At 36.9% G+C, this 20,989-nt stretch overlaps 2 protein-coding genes across 3 annotated transcripts in view; one reads left to right on the top strand and one right to left on the bottom strand.

The window, feature by feature from the left end:
- LOC135215244 (pantetheinase-like) overlaps window positions 1-3,578 on the bottom strand; it is a 162,917-nt gene extending 159,339 nt beyond the window's left edge. Inside the window, exon 1 of the mRNA XM_064249762.1 lies at window positions 3,197-3,578. The gene's annotated coding sequence lies outside the window, so the exon portion shown is untranslated. The remainder of the gene's footprint in view (window positions 1-3,196) is intronic.
- On the top strand, window positions 2,499-20,301 carry LOC135215246 (uncharacterized). 2 transcript variants are annotated; one of them, XM_064249765.1, is made up of 3 exons: window positions 2,499-2,545; window positions 18,938-19,006; window positions 19,357-20,301. In XM_064249765.1, exons 2-3 carry the CDS (start codon window positions 18,940-18,942, stop codon window positions 19,944-19,946), a joined length of 657 nt encoding a protein of 218 aa, XP_064105835.1. In that variant the 5' UTR covers window positions 2,499-2,545; window positions 18,938-18,939; the 3' UTR covers window positions 19,947-20,301. The 2 variants fall into 2 exon arrangements, with proteins under 2 accessions (XP_064105835.1, XP_064105834.1); XM_064249764.1 differs by lacking the exon at window positions 2,499-2,545 and adding an exon at window positions 16,390-16,773.
- The last annotated feature ends 688 nt before the right edge of the window (window positions 20,302-20,989 follow it).

Raw genomic sequence — 20,989 nt, 5'->3', positions numbered from 1 at the left:
TCTGCTGCTAGTGATACGGATGGTTGGTTGGTTGGAGGTCCCCATACATGTTCCAATTATTTGTCAAACTAAAAGTCGGAGTCAGCTTATCTTACAACGAAATATTGTCTTCAATAAACATGAAGTCATGGCAACACTAATGAAAATGTCGGCCGCCGCTTGGCTTATTTCGAAGGTACACAGTTTTTTAATTCTCATCAAAACACTTACTTATACCTATGGCACGGTATTACACACAAAAACATAATGCAAAAATAAGTTTAAAAATAAATATGTCCTCTCGAGTTACTTCTGAACACCAGAACTACAATGATGTGAAAACTAAATACCAGTAAAAAAAAAAAAAAAAAAAAAAAAAAAAAAAATGATAAACGCTTAGGAACAACCAGAGAAAGGGCGGGAAACGGTTATCTAACTAGGCATTAGGACTCTGCTACAGCTGAAACTGAAATGCTGTTGCTTTTATCCCAGAAATATGCCAAAAGACTTGGCTGCATAATATCTATTTTAATAGAGATTGTTATAACCATTTTGATAATTAACATTCTATATAATAGGAAATAGTACTAGGGACTCTAGCCATTACATAGGTTTGTTACCATTTCGGTGCTACTTCGGTGTGTCATCTATGCGACACCTACTCTGAGGTGCTAGTATGGTAAATGTAAAGTAGACGGCCGGACGAATATATCGTTTATTAATTTAATTTGTTGACCAAGCAATACAGAAATGGGTGTATATAGTACCTTGATCCCCGAGGGGCTAGTACTAAACATGGCGTCCAATGGCGCTTTATTACTTCGGGATAGGTGACGCTTAGATAACAATCCAAAGTAGCACCTCGATTTCTTAGAAGCAGACGTCCCTTACATGATACCTTTGTCTAACATACATGTTACAGTTAAGTCCTTTTCTTAATACATTTTCACTTATAAATTATTAGTCTTCAAACTGGGGGTTAGGAAAAAAAAGTAACTAGATTATATTAACAAAATTCCTTTCTAGTTCGAATTTGCAATAACTGTTATTGTCTTTCTTTTGTGCTGATCTCAGTTACAACCATTCTTATTACTTGTTTTATGAACTCAAGGGAAAATCACGTTATAAGAATAAAGTTAGTTACGCGTAAAGTGCACTGGATGGGGAGGGTAATGCAACAGTAGTGCTAGTATTCCAGCGAGAGAACACTTGAGAACTTTCCATTAACAAAGCCGGCTGGTAGTTTACAGAAACCACGTGTAATATAGTCGTATAATATAGAGCAAAAAGATTTGTTTAAAAAATCTAACATTTATGTACTTATCTATCTGGAACAAGAAAGGCTACGACATTCTAGCGTTATCATGCTAAGCATTCTAACGACTTTGGTTTCCCCATGATGCTAAATGTAGTGCTACCTGATTTCTAACGGTTTTTGAAGTGCGTTTCAGCCTTATATCACATTTACAGTATCCGTCTTATACTTTGTTGACAATGATAGAACTGAGTGGGCAAGGATGGTGTGAGGTAAAACCAACAACATAGGCCTACGTACACTAATGCAATCCCCTTCACTTGTACTAAACTCGGCAAGTGAAAATATAATCGTTTTAAATATATTTGTTAATCCAAATAATGAAAATTTAAAAAAAAAAAAAAATCTTTGGAGGCACATATAAACATGTATGTTTTCTACGGTGTGCCGATCAACCTCAAAACGATTAACAATAATGAAAGCTAAGTAATAAGGAAAAGCAAAGCCTTGAATATCCTATGCACTTTTTCATCAGCATTAACTCAAGGCTCAGGGTATTTATTTAATGTTATAATTGTTATATGAAAATAACAAATTCATTAAATCAATCGATAGCTTAAAAAAATTAAAGTTGAGGCCTAACTATGTACCTTAAAATGTTGGATACCATCATCTCTCTCTCTCTCTCTCTCTCTCTCTCTCTCTCTCTCTCTCTCTCTCTCTCTCTCTCTCTGCATTTGTGTGGCAGGCTTCTCCCTCGTGCTCTTCCCCAACACATTTTTCTATCATCATCTGTCAAGCAGGCGAGTTAGCCTACATTCCACATAGCCAATGAACGATAGCATATTTTCCATGCCAAATGAGTTGCAATGGAGTTTTGCCGAATGGATTTGGTCAACACATAATAAATTTAGAATCTATTTTCATTGTTTGTACTACAGGGTGACCAGACGTCCCCGGAAACCCCGTTTTCAGTGACCTGACCCTAACTACTGATATCCTCGGAAATGTCCCCGGTTTTCACTGAGACTGAAAAAAAAAAAAAAAAAAAAAAAAAAAATTGACCAAACTATACACAATTGCACACCGTACGACTCGCACTGTACTTTTCATAAACTAAGGAAATGATAAACAGCTTTGCATGACATAATTTGCGAAATTACCTTCCAAGAACATAAACACAAATTTCCCGCCAAACCATCGTCAGTATCATTATGCACGTCCCTGGCTTCCAGCCAGCAACCAGCCACCTGCACTCTGCCATCCAGCGGTGTTGCGCCCGTAGATAATTTTAATACTGTTCAGTCATTGGTAAGTAGTCATTAAATAATAGCCTACCTTGATTTAATCACTTGAATTTTTATCCCATTCCTTTGCAATTTAGGATAAATAGGGTGAAAGAAACTTTTGAACGCTGTTTTATGAATGGTAGGGGTAGGGTCCACGATTTAGTTTTTCAGTGACAAAAACACGCCATCTTTTAGAGGTTTTGACGCTTCTGAGCCGAAAATGTCCCCGGATTTTGTCTCAGAAATCTGATCACCTTATGTTTGTATCAAGGGCAAATGCTTCTTCCATATAGGCCTATAGGTCTAAGAACCACCGATGTGTAGAGTTCATGATGATAAATTCTGATACAGTCATAATAGCATTCTGATAGCAAGAAGCTTTAGTCCAATAATATCAGTATACTGGTTGTACTATCGCCATAGACAACTGAGACTATTCGCTTTAAAAAGACAAAATTCACGGATACTAGACCTACACTGCAAAGGCGATACCTAGCTGACGCAAAAACGAAAATGACGACGATAACGCTTACACCTACACTATCACAAACACTTGTATGGCTTAAATTTTGCATTATACTTTGTATACTGATATATCAAGCTTATTTTCATGCAAAGTACCTGCATCGAATAAATGCCTAGACCCATAGTACGGATGCTCAATTCATCTCACCTCATTAATACGTAGTAGTCACGTGGGGTCGAGCCATTTCTTGATCCTTGATGAACTTGAGTAGATCGTATTCCCATAAAGAGAGAAGGTTTACTTCAATGAGTCAGATTTCATTGCCATCGAAACCTTTCCATGCTCTGTCTAAAACCTGTTCTCACAGAGGTGATTTTCTTCTTCACTGAATCCCGCTAGGCCTAGTGCTGGCATCCCTCACTCAAGTTTTTCCACAAGAATATCGTATGCTGTTTCTCTCTTATTCCTATCACTATATTCCGGCTCTTTCACAGGCAGAATTCTGCCCGTATAATTCAAGGAACTCCATCCTAAATACCTTTCCCACGGGCGAGTGTGCCATTGTCCAGAGCTCTCTACAAATGATGTTCACGCGCTCACAGATGAAGTGTTCAAATGAACTTCCATATTACGGTTTGAACAAACTAAAACCAACCAAACTTTGTTTCCATTCCATCTATAGGCTACCTAGTTCATTCCATTTGATGAAACCAAATTAGCCCCACACCTGCTCAATTTTTTGTCAAACATTTGGTTGCTTGACGAAAAATAAATGGCGGCCTGAAGCTAGAACTTTTAGTACTTTTTGTTGCTTCCTTCAGTTGATATTCAAATGTGAAATACATATCATATAAACGTCATTTAATAAACGTCGGCATCCAGACTTATTATATAAGTTAAGGCCGTAAAGGAATACAGAAAATTGTTATCAAACATAGAAAACGAAGACTAATAGTGAACTATTGTATTTTCATCCAAGTTCTAACGTTGTGACTGTTTTAAGAATATGATTTTCCTGTTAATATACATACATGCATGCATATATATATATATATATATATATATATTTTATATATATATATATATATATATATATGGTGCACCTCCGAGGTGCTAGTACTAAACATGGAGGAAGCTAAAATGGGACAGCTCCTTTAGTACTATCCACAGAGGAAGCTCAAATGGGACACCTTCTTTAGTACTAGCTCTCGTGGATCAAATATATCGTTTATTAATAAATTTTGTCGACCACACAATAAAGAAATGGGTGTATAGCCTATAATACTTGGATTCCCGAGGGATTATACTAAACACGTCGTCCCATTGAGCTTCCGCCATGTTTAGTACTAGCACCTCGGAGGTAACGCGTTGATGATAAACCAAAGTAGCACCGATTTCTCTTTGTCTATAATTGAATCTAACATTAGTATCAAAACTAGCTAAGTCTTTTTTTAGTCCTTAATCTCACGTTGATGGGATTTTAAGATGTTTGACGATTTCAGCTTATGGTCACAGGGTCTAGAGAATGTCTTTCTGTGATCTGTGACAGGTAAAAACTTCGTGTCTTCATGGTTCATCGTCAAAAAGTACATCATTTTGAGGTCTTACACGTCCATTTCGACTACAAATATTGCGGTTTCATATCCTTATTGTTTGTGAGGAAAGAAAACTTTCATGGTTTTTCTTATATAGAATTAATGGGACTCAGACACAGGTGTGAGATTAGGCAACCAACTTAAACATGAATATCCTAATTAGGATCCAGTGAAGAGCATTGTAAAATTGCGAGTTACATCCTATCAATGAAACAGGAGTAGTACCATCCTAACAAGATAAAATCCTTCATTCTTGAGGTCACGTCAGTGAACCACGGGATGTCCACTTCATTCTCTCCTTGGTTTCGTATTATTATTCATAGATACGTTATTATTCTGGTAAAATTTCAATTATAATAAAACACTGAGTAATTACGTTAAAAATATGGTCATTTTCCTTTTTTTAATGACATGAAGAAAAAACCATAACCAATGAATGAGTCATACTTGTTTTCAAGCAAGCTTAAGCTAAATGAGAGCTTAAGTATGATTCCTATTTCACTACCACCATTTGGAAGTTACTTTCATTTTAAGGTAAAGATTATGTTGCCACTGGGAATCTGAATAGTTGTACTCTATCGTAGCCTGCTTTAAAAAATCAAAATGAAAGGAACAAATGATGTCTAAGTCACACAAAAATAAAATTATACTATGTAGTCAAGTAAAGAAGCATATGACAAAAATAAAGTATTGAAGAAAACTTTTTCCGCACATTGTATAAATATGGTAAATTGCCTCTCCCATGTTAAAAGGGTTAGTTTATCGCTATTTATACCAACCAATGAGTGGTAAATTATATTACCATGAATATTGATGCTATGATTAATCTGATAACATTAATACGGTAATAATGACAATGATAACTTCCATATATTGAAATGTAGGGTTTATTATTATGTCTACTTTCTGTGAGTAACATAGGCTGGCTAACTGATAACAACTACCAACTCCCCCACCCCACCTCCATCTCCACTTCGCCAAAATCAGAGCTAGCCTCTCTCACCTCTGTTCTTTATACAGTATTCCTGTACTATAAAGAATGTAAGAACTTTGATCTGATCCTCCCATATGTTAGTTCTATTTTCTGCTGAATGTGTACACTAGTTTTATATGGCATGCAATCATGTGAGCAGGAAATTGGTACCAAGTTTATTTATTCAAGACTGTAAGGCCTCAAAGTGGGACTCCTTCTTTGCCACCGTCATCCCTTAATTAAGGGGTCTATTGCCTAATGCGCCTTAAACATCAGGCAAGGTTTACTATTTGGCAAAAGGGTTTTCACGACCGTATGCCCTTGCTGTCATCAACCACAGTTATCGTTGGTGGGCCTCGCCTTTTACTAACAAGTCCACCTGCAAGGCAGCAGTTTCCACAGTTATTGGCGGTGGGCCTAGCCTTTTACTAATAAGTCCACCTGCAAGGCAACAGTTTCCACAGTCAGTTGGTAGTGGGCCTAGCCTTTTAATAAAAAGCAAGACTGCAAGATAGCAGTTTCCACAGTTATTGGCGGAGTAGGGCCTAGCCTTTCACTAAAAAGTAAGACTACAGTTATTACGACACGCAGGACCAACGGTAGTATTCTTACACCCCTACCACAGGGGAACGCCTTAGAGTAGGACTGCTTGCTACCAACTGCTCTTATTGTGATGGCTATTTCACATCACTGGTAACATTCGACCTTACTGGTGTTCTCTCTCTCTCTCTCTCTCTCTCTCTCTCTCTCTCTCTCTCATCACACACACATACACACACACACACACACACACATACACACACACACACACAAACAGACACGTTAAACAGATAGTGTTAAGTTCATGGCATTACCTTATCACTAACAGCTTCTGATGGTACAACGAACTCTAAGAATAAGTAAGCAATGTAATATATTGTACAGTTGCAAGTTTAAAAGAAGGTTAATATAACTGTGTGAATAGGTTCATTGTCGGTTTCATTTATAGAGAAAAATGTAGAATTTGTAACAAGATTTAAATAATCATTGTACCAATTACAACTGATATTGGTTTCTATATTTATCTTTTGAATATTGACTGAGTTGTTGTTTATTTCAGATATGCTTGAAGTAGACTTATTTTTGTGTTTTGGCATTTTGTTTTCGTCTATCATTTGAACATTTTAGCATTATGTTTTTAATCATTAATTAAGAGAAATTTGGACAAATTTTCTATCAGTACATCATCGGGAGCCAGAAAGATTACTGAATATATATATATATATATATTATATTATATATATATATATATATATATATATATATGTGTGTGGTGTGTGTGTGTGTGTGTGTGTGTGTACATATATACATACATATATACATATATATATATATATATATATATATATATATATATATATACTATATATATATATATATATATATATATAATATATGTGTGTGTGTGTGTGTGTGTGTGTGTGTGTGTGTATTTGTGTGTTTTTGTGTATAAATGAAAAAAAAAACAAGGGAGAAGGTGGCACTGTTTTCCTTTGTCGATAAATATGAGCCTTGCAACAGCATTCCTTTGCATAAGTGCATATTTTTGGAAGTGTCTAACTATCTGTAACATAACCTTATAGGCGTAAACAACAAAATCACTAGTCTCATGCAATATTTCATTCACGTATGCGAATCCATTTTCCACAAAAGCATATATTCAGTACGGAAGAGAGAAGGGAAGTAGTGGAAAAACAAAATAATGAATAAGAGGAGACAGAGAGAGATAGAGAGAGAAAAAAAACCGCTTGATTGATTGTCGGGGACAAATTTCGTTAGGGGCATTTGACACTTATTGTATTTCTGTGAATTTGCATGTTATTGAATTTTATTCTTGTTTCCACATTTACTGTGCTTCAACTTCCAGCGAGTACACTGTGCTTTGAAGTTTAATCTCTCTCTCTCTCTCTCTCTCTCTCTCTCTCTCTCTCTCTCTCTCACTGATCCAAATGGACTGGATTTCTGTTCAAATGAGTATTATTTCAAGAACGAATTCAATTTTGATGACGATCTTTTACAGGCAATGTGAGGCAAGGGAGCAACAACGCCTTCCTTATGGTCCATTAGTCAGGTATCATGGCCTGTCAGGCTGAACCATCAGCCGGGTAAAACCTTCCATATTTTGTCGGTGCCCGAGCTAAGTAACCCGCAAATATATCAGCGGTTCTTTCCGCCAGGAAGGACTGTATTTTAGGCGGATAGCTCAACCAGGTAACAAAATTCTGCAGTTCCTTGGTATGGGGGGTAATGACTTGGCCCAGATCAGGTGTGAGATTAAGCATTTAAATTTTTAACAGTCTAGTCTAGAACCGAAGGCCATCGAGAACTAAACTGGCGACATTGAGAATAAAACGACCAACCTCAGCGTGTTTATTTGTTTAATCAGTGAATTGATTCTTTTATTAGTTTGTGCCTTCCTTTTTGTCATCTTCCCATGTCTTTGCTTCCAATCCTATATTTTCAGCTATCTTCAGTTGCCCGTTATTCCCATACGAAATGAACGGCCAAAATACGTCTTGGATTTAGCTCAGCTGTTGAAAAGAAATACGGATCCTATATGCATTATATTACGGTAAGAACAATGAAATAGCTACAGTGAAATAGCCCAAAAGTCATTGCTATAGAATACTGACTCTAAATCTGAACACGTTAGGAAATTTGTTTAAGAAGTGAAAGTGCAGAGATTTTTGTATCACAGAGAGTACGAATGAGAGGCTTTGGAACTTTTTAGCGGTGGTATTCCAGATCTCTACATTTTCATCCGGTACTTTTTTTCATATCGGCACAAGAGTAATAGTTGCATTCTACTTGCCATTCGGGCTGTTTGTGCATAAAGGAAATGTCCCATTTTGTATGATGTTAATGCTGATAAGCTGACAACACAAGAGTTACTTTGATGGTTTCAGTTCAGACGAAGCTTTCTGAAATAAGGACATTTATATGTCAAACACGAAGGCTTGGCTCTGCTCTCTTCCTTAATCTCATAACAGTTGTGGACGCTATATGTCTGTAAAATAGTAATTTCCCAAAATAACAAGTAAAAATACGCAGACGTTTCTTCAGCGCAGTCGAGTTTTCTCTTCAGCGTATAATGCTGTACGAAAGTCTCAGCCACGGTCCATGAAAAATTCTGCCATGGCTTAGTGGTGGCCTGTGTTGTTTGCACCTATACCTACCGTAACCAGACGCTCGATCATGGCAAACTTTAACCTTATATAAAATAAAAACTACCCAGGTTAGAGGGCTGCAATTTGGTATGTTTGATGATTGGAAGGTGGATGATCAACATACCAATTGCAGCCCTCTATCCTCAGTAGTTTTTAAGATCTGGGGGCTGACAGAAAAAGTGCTGACGGACAGACAAATAGCCATCTCAATAGTTTTCTTAAACAGAAGACTAAAAACTGTTCTTATTCACTATTTCAGATGAAAAAGCACCTTATCCGGAGATGACCTTTAGTCGAGATAAATTTTTTAAAGCAGCCTGTCTCTGCTTCATGTTTCCCAAAATCTGATTGAGGCATTTTAAAAACAACTTTCCTTCGGAAAAGGTCACTGGTCCTTCTCCACACGCTGGCTTCTTTAATTACTGTGTTCTCTGAATATTTCATTCGTTGTATATGGTCGTCATCTGATACATGACGTCAGCAATATTTCTTGGAAAAATATCCTGTCTCAAAAAGGTGTTATTGAAATACATACATACATGCATACTTATATATATATATATATATATATAGATATAATATATAATATATATATATATATATATATAAACACACACACACACACACACACACACACACACATATATATATATATATATATATATATACATATATATACTATATCTTGGAACAATATATTCTTTAATGTTTTTCTGCTCTTTCTTACAGTATATTCTTTAATGCTTATCTGCTCTTATACATTTTTTAATGTCTTTTATATTCTTTCGTTAATTGAGCAATCACTTAAAATAAAAGCAGAAATCAGTGGGGGGTTTTTTAAATTCATAAGACTATTTTTTGAAACTTGAAACTGTCTGATGCATAAATGGAGTAATTAAAAAAAAGAAGTACTCTCTGAAGAAAAGTATTTCTTTCCCCATGTGGTTCCTAATGTCTTTCTTTTGAAAGTTTTCTCTTAACATCTTTCATCTCTAATAGTCTTCGTTTTGAGACGCCTTGTCTCTGAAGAAGTCCTTTCATTCCCTCAATCGACCGCCTTCAAGTTTCCTCAAAACATGATAATCGCGACCCTTGTCTTCTCCTCTGACACATACAGGGTTATGATGAATGAAGGACAGACAGACAGATAGACATAGCTGCTGTATAGGCAGCATTTCTGAGATAAAGCGAAAAAACATGTATTTCGCTGAGAAAAAAAATTATTTCGCTTAGATGAGATTTACTTCACTGAGAAGAAAGTGTACTTCGTTGAGAGGCAGAGAAAGAAAGAGTATACGTCCATATCTTTATTAGAATTACGGTTATTAAGAGTAAAAGTGAGAAAACTGAAAATATGTGATAATTGGAGAGTAAAATATCATGGGAGAGAGACAAGGCGAAAATGACAGACTGCACAAGTAAGGATGAGTCTAACTTGGGAAACGAGTCATTGGTTCGATCGGCAATGAAGCTTAAGTATTCCAGAGAAAGAAACTTGGGATTGATGACTTTTTAGATGGTTCTTTGGAATGGAATATTTCCTAATCTGTTTTTTCAAAATCTCTCACTGACAATCCTCGTGAAGCATGAGGGCATTATAGGGAATGACGTCAACTGCATGATACGTCATTTAATGGAAGATTCTTGCATTTTAAGTATTTTTCTGGACATTTCATGTTAGAGCGCACTTTTGTATAATTTCCGAAAAACTAAAACTTATAAACTGACCAAACTTTGAAACATTATAATGACCAAATCTCTACTTGAACGCCACCAGAATAAATGCTGTCTCCACTGCGCATTCCAGTATTGACATCGAGGTTTTTATTTATTTTTGGGTAAATGCAATTTTCGAATTATTCATGAAATTGCTATTATTATTGTTAACCAAACAAAAACTTCTTTCGCTTTTCTTCTGAAGATTGAAAAAGAAACCCACAAAATCATAATGTATAACGCCTAAAAGTACTCGAGTGTTGAGTAAATTAAACTGTAAATACTTATAAGTAAACACGTTATACAAAGTGATTTTGTGGGTTTCTTTTTCTATTATTATTATTATTATTATTATTATTATTATTATTATTATTATTATTATTATTATTATTATATTATATTATTAATATCCAAATCAGTAAACTGAAATGGATACGAATACCTTCACACGAGCACAAACCCGTCTTTTATTCTAGCCTTTCCTTACATGGTTACTAGCCTAGATTTTTCTTATATGGTTACCAGCGAATATTTAATTTTCATAATCACCTACAGTTTCCTTTGTATAATCTCCAGACATTTGTAATACTGAGACTTCGGTCCCCCACCGACTCAAGAATGAGTGATCTTCTTCCATAAATGGCCAAGGGTTTAGTAAAGGTGAAAAATAAATGCCGGTTTAAAACATTCCCTAAACTGCGAGTGTACCCTTTGGGGTACCGAATAAGGGAATGAAAATCCCGGAGATAGGACTGGGAGTTCTCTATCTCTTCTCTCTCTCTATCTCTCCTCTCTCTCTCTCTCTCTCTGTCTCTCTCTCACACACACACACACACACTCCCACAATTTGATTACCGTCAAAACACTTATCTTACTGATCGTCCGATGATCTCTCTCTCTCTCTCTCTCTCTCTCTCTCTCTCTCTCTCTCATACACACACATACAAACACTCCTCCCATAATTTCATCAGTCAAACCGTGTCTCACTGATCGTCTCTGGTCTCTGTCTCTCTGTCTGTCTCTCTCTCTCTCTCTCTCTCTCTCTCTCTCACACACACAAACGTACACACACTCCCATAATTTAATTACAATCAAACCGTATCTCACTAATCGTCTCTCTCTCTCTCTCTCTCTCTCTCTCTCTCTCTCTCTCTCTCTGCTCTCTCTCTCACATACAAACATACATACACAAAAACACATATACACACTCCCATAATTTAATTACAGTCAAACCATATCTTACTAATCGCCTCTCTCTCTCTCTCTCTCTCTCTCTCTCTCTCTCTCTCTCACACACACACACACACACACAAACAATCGCACACTCCCATATATAAATTACAATCAAACCGTATCTTACTTATCGTAATCACGGGCTGCTAAGAAGCAAGAGCCCGTGCCAGTACAAAGCTGGCTTAATCTATCATCACTGATCCTCTCTCTCTCTCTCTCTCTCTCTCTCTCTCTCTCTCTCTCTCTCCTGGGAACAAGGAACGCTGTATACGAGATTCATGCATCACTGCCGTTGTTGTCGGCTATGAATCAAACCTTCCAAATTTGTCTTGATGGAGACGGAATACAGGTGAGCAAACGTATGCACATATTTTTGAGGTTACCCATTTATTCCAGCCCATTCATCTTCGTAATGGTGTTTAACACCGTGAAATGAAATTTGTTTCTGCTCCTCTCAAAGAGACCAATCCTTCCCCGAGACCTCGGCTCAGTGGCTGTCAGGCTAGATTTACAACTTTTAAAGAAGCCGACATATGCATGACTTCAACTTTGCAGCAGCTACTAGCTTACGGTTCGTTCTTTCTTTCTTTCTTGCTTTCGTTAGAAAGGAATTCCCACAGTTCTGCTACTTTTAGACGCAGCTTTTAGACGCTATCCCTGTCAGAGGACTGAACTAAGTAACTCAGGTTTTTTCATCCTATTTTTCCATAAATCTTAAATTATTAAGATCTAATGTTATCCTTTTTAAGTCTCTTTTTATATTTGACAATGAGACATTGATTTTCCTTCCCTTGGAATCTAGTGTAAATAAAATTGTCCTGAAACATTTTCTTTCTTTGCTTTGATCTTGGAGTTGATTTTTAGTTTTCTGTAAAAGAAAACTATCGAGATGGATATTTGTCTGTCCGTCCGCGCTCACTTTTTCTGTCCGCCCTCAAATCTTAAAAACCGGTGAGGCTAGAGGGCCGCAAATTGGTATGTTCATCACCCACCACCAAGTCATCAAACATACCAAATTGCAGCCCTCTAGACTCAGTGATTTTTATTTTATCTAAGGTTAAAGTTAGTCATGATCGTGCGTCTGGCACCGCTATGGGTGCCAACAGCACATGACACCGTTGGGCCGTGGCTGAAAGTTTCACAGGGAGCGATTGAGAGTTTCATGGGCCGTGGCTGAGAGTTTCATACAGCATTATAAGCTGTACAGAAAACTCGATTACGCTGAAGAAACTTCGGCGCATTTTTTACTTGTTAAATTTTGATGAATCTGGTTCTCACGAAGTTCTAAACATAAAAGACTTAAACCAGACAACAATATCTGACTTTCTCAGTCCTATAAACCTTGTCTATATTCGCCACCAGCGAAACGGTCCCCCAACCCCCGCTCCCTCTCCCACCATTTGATCTAAAATTATATTCACCATCTGCATAAACAAGTGTCTCTTTTCTAACCAAGTTTATTTCTAATTAGTAGACTTGGTCATCAGTAAAAAAAAAAAAACTGGTAATTTAATCATCATTGCTTCCTATTATTCAATTTTTATCATATATAATTCTAATCTTCAGAGCTGAATTAACTAATTTGTTCGTATGGTATTTTTACGTCGCATGGAACCAGTGGTTATTCAGCAACGGGACCAACGGCTTTACGTGACTTCCGAACCACGCCGAAAGTGAACTTCTATCACCAGAAATACACATCTCTCACACCTCACTGGAATGCCCGATAATCGAACTTAGGGCCACCGAGGTGGCACGCCAACACCATACCGACCACGCCACTGAGGCGCTCTGAATTATCTGGGCATTAAAGAAGGTTATAGGTTTTGGTTATCACATATAATTATCCAATCTCATTTTCTTTGTAAGTTAAAAAATTCCCCAATGTTAGCTGAATTTGTTCGTTCTCCTGTAACACTAAGTAGCATTGGGGACACCCACCGGCACACACACTCACACACACACACACACACACACACACACACAGCTATAATGTAGCCAGACTCATTATATTCGTAAGTCGCCAAAATTGTGTATCGGACGTAATCGTGAAATTCTTCCATGTTAGCTGATATTTTGCCTTCTTCTGTAACAGAGAGAGAGAGAGAGAGAGAGAGAGAGAGAGAGAGAGAGAGATTGGCGGGTTATCCTAGTCAACCACCTAATTTTGCGTTCTTCTATAACATAGAGAGAGAGAGAGAGAGAGAGAGAGAGATTGGCGGGTTATCCTAGTCAACCACCTAATTTTGAGTTCTTCTATAACATAGAGAGAGAGAGAGAGAGAGAGAGAGAGAAATTGGCGGGTTCTCCTAGTCAACCACCTAATGGCGGAGGCAAAAAGAAAAACTGCAGACGGATATCACATAACCATTAAAGACGAATAAATGTCACATTGGGATATGATTCGATGCCACTCGTGTCTCGGTTATTAGCCTAATTAGGAGGCAGGTCTTGATGAAAAAGCTCCTCCGGGCGTGGAATCCGTCGGCTTTCCAAAGAAAACAGCCGGTTCGGGAAGAATACTAATTACTATTAAAAAAAAACAATAGCAGGGAAAACGTTAGACTTAGAGCAAAAACTACATAACATTTTGTGCAATATTTTGTTATTCCGATTGTTGCTCGGGCATATAATATGGTTACTTGTACTACTAAATAAGTAATGTATTTATTCGTATATATGTATGCTGCATGATAGAATATGCATTTATCCGGTCCCATGGTTACGAATGTATTTATTCGTATATATGTATGCTGCATGATAGAATATGCATTTATACGGTCCCACGTAATTGTATGTACGCATGTATCCAATTGTTCTTTTAATTGACAAACCTTCAGCGCATGTATGATGAGACCGTTAGACAGAGGAAGTTTTCTTTTACTCTACAATTCAAAACTTAGAATATAAATTCAATATTCAATTAGGCCAAAGGCCAAGCACTAGGATCTATGAGGTCATTCAGCGCTGAAACGGAAATTGACAGTAAAAGGGTTGATAGGCGTAACAGGAGGAAAACCTCGCACTTCCAGTATGAATCAATTGTTAGGAGAGGTTGGAGAGTAAGATGAAAGAAAGAGAATATGAAAAGAGGTACAGTAAAAGGCACGAAAGGGGTCGCAGCTAGGGGCCGATGGCACGCCACAAAAAACTTACTTGATTCCATTCGTTCTAATGTTTGAAATCCATTGGTAAAGATTTTGGGGAAATTTCATCTGAATTCTATAATCTAAATATCTATTTCATCAGAGCTGGACCATTAGCTGTGGTCACAAGCCAGTATATTAATTAACACTCGGTATTTTACCTCATGTTAGAATATCTATCTAATAATATAAAATTCCATTTGAGGTCTGAATATTTTTGAGTTATTGATATCTAAAAACTGGTGGCAAAAATTCCAGAAATTAGGCAAGATATTACTCTGTATAATATTCCTGATATTTATTGAAGTAATATGGCACGTGAACACCCAGATGGACACACAAAGATATTTGTTTACATTCAGTTATCTGTACAGGCGTAAATGGTCATTCTGAATAGTAATAAGGATAACTAACTTTAAATTATACCCTATCTAAACAATAAATACTACTGTATAAAACCAATATTACATAGTGCCATTTCATTTGCTTGTAATCGTTGGTATATATGAGTCAGTAATTTTTTTAAAGCGATAGATTAATGAAAACTTTTTTAAATTAAAATTATACTAAACTGTATTGCGGTTGACGAAAGTTTATAAGTCTCTGAAAGTTTTTCATTTATTATTTTATTTTATTCATTTATCTATTGTTTTTTTTTTTTTTTTTTTTTTTTTGTTTTTTTTTTTTTTGCTGTCGAAAAGCATATACTGAGACGAGTCAGCTCGTGAGATGACACTTAAAAAGGAGGTATCATCTGATTGGGCACAACCTGCGTTGAGAATGAATGTTTTAGAAAAATTATTATTGTGCAGTCTGTTGGAAGATATACTTATTACTACACTTACCAAAACCGTCTGCCAGATCCCTTCCTTGCCATTTTCAAAATGTAAAGTTTTCGTTTTAAATCACGAAAGTCCGAGTTATGTGTAATTACCAGAAACAATTAAATAAAGTAAAAGACCAAAAACATCTAGTAGACGTAACATTGCCTACGTTGTTTTCAGTTTTATCTTCTTCAGCAGAATCAGGGTGTAACCTTTGTATGCTGCCACTATTACGAGGTACTTTGTTTTCCTGGAAAACTGCAAACGACAAAAATGAAAGATAGGGCTGCTTGAATTACGGTCTCATCCTGCATCATTTTGTTCTTGTTAGCCTGGGATTAGGTAAAATAAAAGTACATTCTATATACATACATATATTGTATATATAAAAATTTGTCACAAGGGCAACATTACAAGTAAGAATGTAAACAATCGCCTTAGGTCACAAATTCACTTAAGAATCGGAAACTGAAGTCATCGTGTGATATCATAGCCTATTTCAAGTCGATAAAAGGCTAAGGAATTATATTTACAAGAATGGATGGACAATGTTATAACGGGACAGAGCTTGGAGCTTTTGTGTAGATTTTCTTATCATCTTTGCTCAAGCGAAAGCAGATTAGGAATAGAATTCAGTCAGTGGGTGTCGGAATCTTGTTGAAAAACCGAAGTGTAGTTTTCGTCTATGACTGTGGCTTTCTCAGTCTTGTAGCTTTTCCAGTCTTGAACGCTTCACTCCTGGAGGGAGACAGGTTCTAGTGAACAACGGCTCTGTATTCAGATTGTCCTTAAATGACTGTTAAATAACTAACATAAAGAATATAACGATACGGAATGAATCTTTAACAAAACGATACGGAATGAATCTTTAGCAACGTGATGTTTTCGTCTGCATAGCGTTTGCGTTTCGTTTTCACAGTATAAAGACATCATTTTTTACACGCGCTGACTAACGTCGTTAACTTGTTGAATTGTCCGGTTTTTAGGAGTGTAACTCTTTATTTACCCTTCAGTTCCGATATCGTTGTCCCCAAGCTTGAACGTCCCTGGTTTCTCCTCTTGGTTGTGCACCCTGCTGGAATCGGTCGAAGGTAAGACATTATTGGAATTGTTAAAGAAATAGTATTTCATTATTTCTTTTCTCGCTAGCCTATATTTTGCCTCTGGGTTTTGAATTTATGTGTGAGAGTTGATCTTGAGGGTCATCTGTGTTTCATTCAGCATGCTACCCTAATTCATCAATCATATATATATGGTACTATGTTAGTAGCTAAATACACGGAGTATATGAGGTATATACATTATCATACACAGCACGCTACAGAGAAACCTTAGTTTTTATAGTTATATACTCGTCAATCTTAAACGCGTTACGTTTCTGTCGTTCAGCAAATCATTAACCTCCTTGATTTCTTTGGCAGTCGTTAATCGCACTTAACTTTTAAAGAATATCGTTTCTTCAATATTTATACCTAATAATAATTAGTAAAAATCACCTATTGGGTAAGAACTCCGCGTCGGGTATTTCTTTGGAAATTACAGTTTCCTATATTTATGAGTTGCTCATTAAGAATTGACAGTTATTTTGGGGGGTCGACTGTATAACCCGCAGGGAACGTTCCTTGCAGCCCGTGCGGAATTATTGCTTAGAATTACCACCTATTTAATCACAGTAGTTTAATCATAGAAACGTGTCTTACTTTAAATACTGATTATGAGTGATTTTCAACATCGTCAATATTCTCCAGTCCCCTTTTAGGCCTTTGGCCAGTATTGATATCCAACAACTTGACCAGAGCCGCTCGGGTTGAACTGAAAGATTCGTTTCTTGAATAAGAAACGCAAATGCGTTATGAAAACTTTCAAATTGCACCACCAGGTGGTCAGGGAGGTTTGGGAGAAAGAAAAATTTTAAAAACCGAAAGTTAGACTTAGAGGCTAAGACAGCTGTGGTTATAGGGACACTTTTTAAAAACTGGAGTACTGTCTATTTTTCGCCTTGGAAAGCCCACTGCGTGAAGGTGACGTCATTCTCTGTTTGATAGAGTTATGGAAATATTCCATTAATTATTTATATTTGTTTGCGAATTTTAGCTCAGGTCATTCCCGTTTTATTTCAACCCGAATTTTACAGCGCCTCATTGGCGTGATCGGTATGGTCTTGCCCTGCCACCTAGGTGGCCGAGAGTTCGATTCTCGGGCATTCCATTGAGGAGTGAGAGATGAGTATTTCTGGTGATAGAAGGTCACTCTCGACGTGATTTGGAAGTCACGTAAAGCTGTTGGTCCCGTTGTTGAATAACTACTTGTTCCATGCAACGTAAAATCGACATACAAACAAACAAAACACAAATTTGAATTTTACAGCAATGTGCATCGAGATCTAGTTATCTAGATCTTGGTTTGCATGATTGTTTTACTTATCTATGACAATTTACGTCTAAAAGTTACACTAGGATCTTTGTAGGATTATGATACTACCTATGTAAAGTGTTATGTTCCTTTAGGATAAATATGGTTACACTGGAGGTGCTCAAGGAGGTTGCGCTATGCTACGAATAAATTGTTAAGCGTTTATACTTTTGGCGGATCATGTCAAGCTAAGCAAACTCACAATTTTTCAAAACAATATTATACCACTTTGATATATATATATATTTAGATATATATATATATATATATATATATATATATATATATATATATATATATATATATATATAATAAATATAAATCAAAGTGGTATAATATTGTCTTGAAAAAGAGAGTTCTCTCATCTTGGCCTGATTCATTTTGGCGCAGAAAATTAACTGCATTATCTCAGATGTCAACATTAGTATATCTAACGACTCCACAAGGTATGTAGGAAATATCTCATTAGTTGAATACAGTTGCTGCGTGGTACGTGAGCCAAGAGTATATGATCCCTAATTTTATAATTGTCGTGGATTGATGCGCATGGAATCATTTCTGGATATTTTCTTAGTGACCCCCAAGGGTTTTCGGGGCACGTTTTCAAGGACTGATATATATTTCTTGGGGGTCAGCAGCTTTGACATTTACAGCTTTTGTTTGTTTTCAAGGTAAACCCCAACGTGTTTGTCCTAAACACCCCGCAAATGTCGGGGTCACTATCAATGAAAGAGCCAAATTTCCTTGACCATATATAGTTTTATCATTATCATTTCTACTTTTGTCACCCTTCGTCATTCGCGTCAAGTATTTTACTGCAATAATGTTATCATTCATTTACAGATATGGAGAATGATAAGTCAGTGTGTTTCAACGGTAATGAGTCGTCGTGTCCTGAATGGATATCACTGGGTGAGTTGAACAAGAGAACCATTTCACTTTTAAATAGCTAAAGAAGGTAATTTGAGAAAGAGGCGCTGCTGCTGGATATTATCTTTTACGAAATGTAATGTAATGTAATGTGAAACAACTGTAATATTTAAATAAGATTTAACATCACACAATGAGCTGCTGCTGTTGGAGATTAAGCTGGCCATATGCCAGCACGGGCTCTTGCTCATAGAGCAGGCCGTAGTTACAATGGGCGACACTAGTTTTGACGACCTTTCACTAGCATTTACGACAAAGTGTTTTTGCCTAGTTATTTTCATCATAGATCTTACGGCATTTTGGTAATGTAACACTCTGAAATCTTCCCACAGAAAGCTTTCTCACGCAAATCTGTCAAGATCCAATGATTATCACGTTATCCGCAGTGAATGAATTACTCTCAACGGAACTAACTCAATCATTCAATGGACCGCCGGAACAACCGTCGCCATCTTTCCCTACTAGTTCTGGAAGACCTTCGCCAACTCCCTGTACCGTAAGTGTACCATATCAAGATGAATATGTCTTTGAACCATCGAATACCACCAAATCACTTGAAGATTCGGACATTCACCATGAGCTGACCGCTGTTACCGAGTCTTCTGCATTGAATTGCCTCGCAAACGGGACTCCGCCGAAGATGAATGGCAAATCGAAACCTGCTGAGGACGAGTCGGCTTTATCGTCTATAGGTTTCCTTGACGACCACCACCAGTCGAACAAGGAGTCGAGTCCCACGTCCGAAGACGATGACTTGACTTTATCGTTCGCGGAACTATTCCCGTCTAAGTATTTGATGCCAGTTACCCGAAAAAAGGCCCAGTTGTCTCCTGACATCCAGTCACTCCCGCGGAGGTTTGACTATGATGATTATTCCCTGCCTTTGATGGAACTCTCTCCTTATAAATACTTGTATCAGTGAATGATTTTCAAAGGTTCACCATTTCCCTCAATCACTATGCAGATTTCCGTTCACTTTCAAGGTTATGTCAAAGCAATATGCCTTAAATCACCAGAAGAATATATCGTTATGCTAGTGTCCATTGCAGATCGTCGCTCAAGTTTCGTTTATTTTAATGACATAACCTGCTTTATTTTTTAGTTCAAATTTTTCTTAAGGACTTACGGCACAATTTGACATATTCCAGTCAAGGTGCCCCTAAAAAAAATTTAAACCGTTAGAAAATAGTGGTTTGGTGTTTTTACAGCATAAGCATTATTGTTCATATAGATTGCAGCCATGATTTTAATATAAAAAATATACATTTTAGAACACTGATACTGGTTTTTAGCTTTTACCCTCCAATAGTAGTTCTGACAAATACGACTATGCTTTTGTGTATGGGTAGCAAATATTGAAGGTTTAAGACTAAGACCCGATATTTTGAAATTGTTTGTAATCATCTGTACTGTCTTCTATACGCGTAATGTAACTGGTACAGTTATAAATCCCTTTTCATTATTTTTCTTAGCTCCCCAGCGTCCTGATTGCGACATGACAGCAACTAAAGTATTCACTTATTTGCAGCGTGCCTTCGGCCCCTAGCTGCAACCACTTTCGTTCCTTTTACTGTACCTCCTCTCATGTTGTCTGTCTTCCATGTTACTTTCCACCCTCTCCTAACACTTTATTCATAGTGCAACTGCTTTGAGGTTTTCCTCCTGTTACACCTTTCAAACCTTTTACTGCCAATTTCCAGTTCAGAGCCGAATGACCTCAAAGGTCCCAGTGCTTGGTCTTTGGCCTAAATTTTACATTCAACTCAACGCACCTACGTATTAATGCCCCTGACGTCTACAGGATCATTTAAAGTTATAGGTTCAGAGCTTTTAGTGTCACCTCCAGATTTATTTTTATCTGAGCTTCCAACGCAACATTTAACGACTATACTGTTTAAACGTAGTTTTCTTCTCAAAAGATACCATCGAAGGTCATTACCCAGGATATTTGTTTCCATCATGAAG

The sequence above is a fragment of the Macrobrachium nipponense genome, chromosome 5, assembly GCF_015104395.2.
Source record: "Macrobrachium nipponense isolate FS-2020 chromosome 5, ASM1510439v2, whole genome shotgun sequence".
Lineage (NCBI taxonomy): Eukaryota > Metazoa > Arthropoda > Malacostraca > Decapoda > Palaemonidae > Macrobrachium > Macrobrachium nipponense.
Note: the sequence above shows the minus strand (reverse complement) of the source record. Positions and strands in the feature narration are given on the sequence as shown.